The sequence below is a fragment of the Poecilia latipinna genome, unplaced genomic scaffold (genome assembly GCF_001443285.1).
Source record: "Poecilia latipinna isolate Pla-1442-1.1 unplaced genomic scaffold, P_latipinna-1.0 Scaffold54, whole genome shotgun sequence".
In the NCBI taxonomy this organism is placed as follows: Eukaryota; Metazoa; Chordata; class Actinopteri; order Cyprinodontiformes; family Poeciliidae; genus Poecilia; species Poecilia latipinna.
Window position 1 is genome coordinate 539,304 of NW_015112670.1, and position 6,149 is coordinate 545,452.

Consider the following 6,149-nt stretch of genomic DNA (forward strand, 5'->3'; position numbering starts at 1 on the left):
CACTTTTAAAAAAAGTGAGAAATAAAATTTTTTTGGGAGCAAAAAAAAAAAAAAAAAAAAAAAAAAAAGTCAAGTCTAAATTAGTTTAAAAAAGAAAAAAGGTACTAATTTAATCTCAGTTTCTTTTGGATTATTGACGTATTTGGGATTTAAACTGAACTGGAAATGTGTCCCAAGTAAAGACACTGCAACATTATATACAAACAAACAAATTTTTTTTGACAAAATATTTCTAGAGTGAACTTCATATATTCTATTTTTCTTTTATTAGGATTTGATTACTTATCACGTACTACCATTTCATAGAGTGGTAGTACAATATTACAATGTCAAACACTCCAAAAACCTTCTAAGATCATAACAAATGTTATACATATATGCTGTGCTGTGAAACATGTTTTGGCATTTGCAGATTTCTTTGTTTTTTTTTTTTTTTTGCTTTTTTGTCATATAAATCAAGCACAATTTGTATTTGGAGAAATATCTAAGTAAATATATTATTTTCATTTATCGAGAGAAAAAAAAAATTATTAAGTCCATATCAGCCATGCATGAAAATATAATCATGGATTCACTTTAATTGTCAGCATTATTTTCTCAGTTTTCACTCATTTTCACAACCCACACCCAGTAAGAGACAGACTGGAAGGAACACAAATGCTCACATTTACCAAAGACCATCCTGATGGTCACTTCTGAGCAAATCCTGTGGACTGACGGGATAAAAGTGGGACTTTGTGCAAGATGTTCATCCTGATACATTTGGCATAAAACTAAGACAGCATTTCAAAATTAGAACATTATTGTGACAGCAAAACAAGGTGGGGGTAGTGTGATACTGCGGGGGATTTTTTTCTCCTTCAAGGCCTTTATGACTTTCTGTATTTGACTAAACTTTTTATTATGCTGGGTGTGTCCTTAGGCTCAGCACAGTTAGAGAGGCTCAGCAAAGAACTGTACTTCTTAATGCCGGGTAGATTTGTTTTTCTGTTATTAAATGAAATCAGAATTTGAAACTACATTTTGTATTTTCTGTGATTATCTTGGTATGATAATAAATGATCTGAAACATTTAAGAGTGACAAAAAACAGAGAAGAAATCTGTAAAGGTGCAAACACTTTTTCACAGTATTGATAATTGTAATAGTAATAACATTAATTTAACTTAAAGCAACATAAACAATTTATTGTTCATATTTCTTTTACTTGAACAAACTTGATAGCGTAGCTAAAATTAGACAAAATGAAAAACAGATTTTATTATTCACACACCTTCCGGAGGGCAGCCATTTCCTTTACCATCACCTCAATGTCCTCATGATCCTCCTCGCCGTCATCATCATCATCACCATCATCCTCATCTTCATCTTCATCATCTCCCCACTCGCGGCCAACTTTCAGGTAGGGCTCGACGAGGATGGACTCGGTCCCTTGGATGTCGCAGCGGCAGAATGGGCAGGTGCGGCCAGCTGACCTCTGTTGAATTATGATCACGAACCCAACACAGGTAAAGATACAGAAAGACAATTCACACGCAGCAATCCACTGTCACGTACAGTCAGTACCAGCTCAGATCTTTTTGAACTATGTGTAGTGGAAAGAGTTGAACTTAGCTTCAAAGACGGTGTTTTAAAAAGTGCTGGAAAATACCAACAGTTTCAACAGAAACTTTCGATTGAGATTTTCCACTTTGTAGCCAGATGGGGAGATGAATTTTTAGTGTTTTGACTGCGAGATACAGCGATAGTTTTTAAATCATGTCTGGTAAGAGATTGTGCTCTGAACGCCTTGGCAACCGGATCCTGCTGTCAATCAGCAATGAAAAACTGCAACCTAAGAAAAGATAGTAATTCTTCCATTGACGTCTCACAAAGATGAGGTTTCTCCTATTTTCTTTTTATGTTTTTTCTCTTCTTCCAATTAATCTCTTGTGTGCTTTCACACACGCACACACACCCACACACCCCCACACACACACACACACACACATGCACTGACTTTTACTCAAAGTCAATGTGACTGAAGAGGATGTGAAGCTGATCTCACACAGGAAATTCTGAGCCAAATGTCAGGACACAGCGCCTTCATTTCTGACAGAATTATGCCTCTACACATAAGCTAGAGGGGTTGACTCGCTGATCGAAATGCTTACAAAGCAAGATACCATGATTTTACAATACCAACTATAATTTTTTTTATGTAGTTCTGTGCTTTAAAAACATATGATAAGGCTGTGCCACTGCAGGGGCTAATAGAGTTGTTGTTAGACTGGATCAACCAAAGGTACATTCCTTTCTGATTTGATCAGCTGCTTTACTTTCAGATATCTGTGTTAGTTCAATATGTGGCAAAGGTACTTTGTTAAAACTTTCAAATACCCCAACAGGTTACCCAAGTAAAATGATAGTAATAAAAAAAATGCTCATATGTAATTTTACAGTCCTTGTTGATCACATGAAAATCTTAAATGAATCTCATATTTCAGTTTTCTGAGTACTTCAGTTTAGATTGCTGTGCAATCAAAGCTTAAACTGAATTTCTCAGTTAAGAGGAAAGGATGATTTGTCTATCTGCAAAAAAAAAAAAAATCTGTTATTCTGTTATTCTGCACTAGAATCAATCCAATGCACCAGATTGGGGTTTTCTAAGTCATATACTGTGTATGACTACAAGGGGTAATGATGCAACAGTAAGAATTCATAAATTCATAGTCTGAGATCAGAGTGACTCTTTCATAACAAACATGCAGGATATTATCTCCTAACTAACAATCACTCAAATGTAAATTTGCATATTTTAAAATGTATGTACAAAAATGTTTTGGTGCTTTTAATTTTTTTTTGTATTAAACATATTAGATTTAAAATAATTTATATGTTACTCCATCTATATTTTGCACCCAAGGCAAAAATGTGTAAAGCAAATTTAGATATATTTTTTTAAGTCTTATTAGTAAAATAATTTACAATTTTTAACAAAACCCCTCGCTGACAAACGCTCATAAAACCCTTTGATGCCTTTAGTATTCTCCTATAATATCTCATAAAGTTAGAGCAAACAGAGTCCTGTGTTCTCTCTTAATGCTCAATTTCATTCAGTTCACCCCTGAATTTTTCCATAAGATTTTACTACGACTGATTTAGCATCTTTTAAGAACTGAAGAAGAGGATCAACTTTGTGTCTCGTGAAACAAACAAGGCGCTTTTTATACTCTTCCTTCGTTTTACCCGAGACCCACCCAATGCGTTTGTTGTCGACAACCCCAATCTTAGTCTCATCTGACGACAGCACACAGTCAGCATACCGCCTAAACATCTAGTCAGCATGATGGCTCCAGTAATTTATTGTAATTTATTGTACGTTTTGGATAGCAAATTTTGGGAATATTGCATATTGCCATCTAGGTTATAAAAATAACCTTGTACCAAAAGAAGCAATGTCTTAGAAAAATTACATATTACCTATTAAAGAAGGTGATTACTCAAACAAGAATGAGTTTTGTGCTTTCTGAGCCAGGTGTTATCTAAGGAGATCAAAGATGCGTTTGTTAAAAGGAAAAAGACGCCATTTCTCTTTTCTGTCTGTAAAATCCATCCAGGTCCTTTAGATAGAATACACAGTGACAATTTTACAGCTCTTCCTTATAAGATCAATTACATGGTTCATATTAGAAATGTATGAGAGTAAATGACCTTATATGTGAAACAAAAGAGTGTTTAGGAATGACTACATTGATCAGAATAGTGAATGTATTTAATGCAACATAATTAATAAATGTTCTGAAAAGTTGCATATGTTAGTCATACTTTCTTCTGCAAATTGAAGTTTTAAATGATCTATGATTAGAATTGCATGGAACTATTTATGAAAAAAAGTAGTCACTTCATGGCATTTCAACATTTAAATAAAGTGTTTGCATAGAGAACACAAATGACATTTTGACCTTAACTCCAAACCACATTCAAATAACCAGCATTGTTATAGTGCTACAAAAATAAACCTGTTCAGATAATCCGGTCTGCTTCCCTTCACTGAGCATGCAGAAGAGTACCGCAGAAGTCTGTGGGAATGTTTATGATTCAGCTCCAGCTCAGTCTGCAAATCTGAAGACTGATCAGCATCGGGATCTTTTTCTAAATGCATGGGATTCCTACCTGCCACCCCGTGAGACAAGGCTGGCACAGGAGATGTCCACAGGGCTGAATCCGAATGTCCTTATCCCTCTCTGCACAGATCTTACACAGCTGGAAAGTGCTTCCAATCTCACAGTACATCTCGTACTGCTCCTGTCGATGGTTGATTGGTTAAAGGAATAAAGCAGAATAGATTATCAATAAGGTTTTATAATATAAAAAAAAGAAAAAAGAAGATTCTCTTTAAAAGACATGCAAACGTGTATTAACTTACTTCTGTAACTTTGACTTTGTCTCTGCCGGTTGGTTCACACAAGCTTGTCAGGTCAGGGTTCATGTCGCGGCCATCTGGGTACAAGTAGCTGCAGTTACAAGAACAGACAGTTCTTAAAAGTTGCTTAGACTGAGGGGCGGGGGTAAAAAGAGACATGTGTGTGTATGCATCTATGCGTGTGTGCGTTTGTGCTGACCAGCCCTCCTTGAAGCCTTGGATGAGTGTCTGGTACAGAGGCTTGTTATGTGGAATGGTCTGGATGATGTCGCCTTCAGAGGTCACATGACCAATGGCCCACTGACCCATTCTGGTGCAGCTCAGACGAAAGATGAAGCTGGAAATATTTAATGATGTAAAGGAAAAATATATTGTGCATCATTTTTGTCACTGTACTTATGGGTAGTAAAATATATTGATGCCTATTCCTAATCTGAGCCACAGACTTTTTATGTTAATTTTTTTTTATACAAAGAAATATGAAGAGTGAGTGCTCTTCACTATTACATCCCTGAATAAAAAAACATGTTCAAACCATTGCCTTCATGAATCATCTAGTTTGTAGTTAGAGTACACCAGTAGGTAACTTAACCTGAAATAAAAATGCTGTTGTTCTGTGAAGGCCTTTCATGTTTGTAAGAGATTATTAGACAAACATCATGAAGGTAAATTCCCAAACCTCAACCTGAATGAAATGCTGCACCAGTACACACAACAGTGTAATGCTGTTCAGTAATGCTGAAAAATCTGGGAGCTTGCAGTGATGGGAGAAGTTCAAATAGAAGGATTTTAAAAAGAAATGTTGGTATAACTATTTTATTACATTTTGGACAGTTTTAACAGCTGCTTCCAAACTGACACGTCATTTATTGCTTTTGTTATTTTTACCTAATTTTCAGCCTTTTAATTACTAATTCTGGTATTAAAAAAAAAAAAAACACAACGTGATTACACATTTAATATTGAATAGCAACTTTCATTGCTCTGTCACTTAAGAGCATTTGATTGCGCCGGTGCTTACCTCCCAGGTTTGTGCAGGTAGTGTTCGAGCCGAGCTACAACTTGGTCATAAGTAAGAAAGGCCATGTAGCCTGGGTGTGTCACAGCAAGCTGGTTCCAGTTTCTTATAAGTGATTTCCACGGCTAAAAGAGGCAGAAAAACAGTAAATCTGTGAGTCATTTTCAAAGACATCACAAAAATATATTTTACAGTTTACTTTTTGTGTTTACTAAAATGTGCCTGCATCTGTTGTACTAATTTCAATAAACCAGCTGAGTGACTGTATCGTTGTCTTCGACAATAATTTATGTGGATCAGTTACATTTGTTGTTTACGACCGGAAATTTCGCGCATGCGCACAATGCGCGAAATTTCTCCACAATGCGTAGCTCTCTGTGTCGGCTACGTACACAGACTCATTATCAATGATTCAACAATTATGACAATGATTCAACACCAAACAACGCTCAAACATTTCCCACTCAAAGAACAGAACATTCAGGTCGTTATGGTGTTTTTTTTTAATGCTTGATGTTTATTTTGCCATTATTAATAAGTGATCGCTGTGGTAGGTTAGCTATCGCTGCTATTAGCTAATCTAAATCCTCCGTGGCTAATTAGCTAAACACCTGACTGATGACCTGCCTCCCCCTGAGAGGTCAAAAAAAAAAATGTAAATGTCAAATGTGAGTTTGTCCTTACTTCTCATCCTCACCAATCAAAGCAATGAAACTGTTGTCAGGAA

General features: G+C 35.8%; 1 protein-coding gene across 6 annotated transcripts in view; it reads right to left on the reverse strand.

Moving 5' to 3' along the window:
- The window catches only part of cblc (Cbl proto-oncogene C, E3 ubiquitin protein ligase), a 24,589-nt gene that overhangs the window by 6,152 nt on the left and 12,288 nt on the right, over positions 1–6,149 (reverse strand). For 5 of the 6 annotated variants that reach the window (XM_015053326.1, XM_015053334.1, XM_015053318.1 and 2 more), the window contains 5 exons: positions 5,426–5,547; positions 4,604–4,741; positions 4,408–4,495; positions 4,155–4,286; positions 1,273–1,479 (listed from right to left, as the gene is read on the reverse strand). In XM_015053326.1, the coding sequence (XP_014908812.1) occupies positions 1,273–1,479; positions 4,155–4,286; positions 4,408–4,495; positions 4,604–4,741; positions 5,426–5,547 (687 nt within the window). The remainder of the gene's footprint in view (positions 1–1,272; positions 1,480–4,154; positions 4,287–4,407; positions 4,496–4,603; positions 4,742–5,425; positions 5,548–6,149) is intronic. The other variant, XM_015053343.1, reaches the window with a different exon arrangement.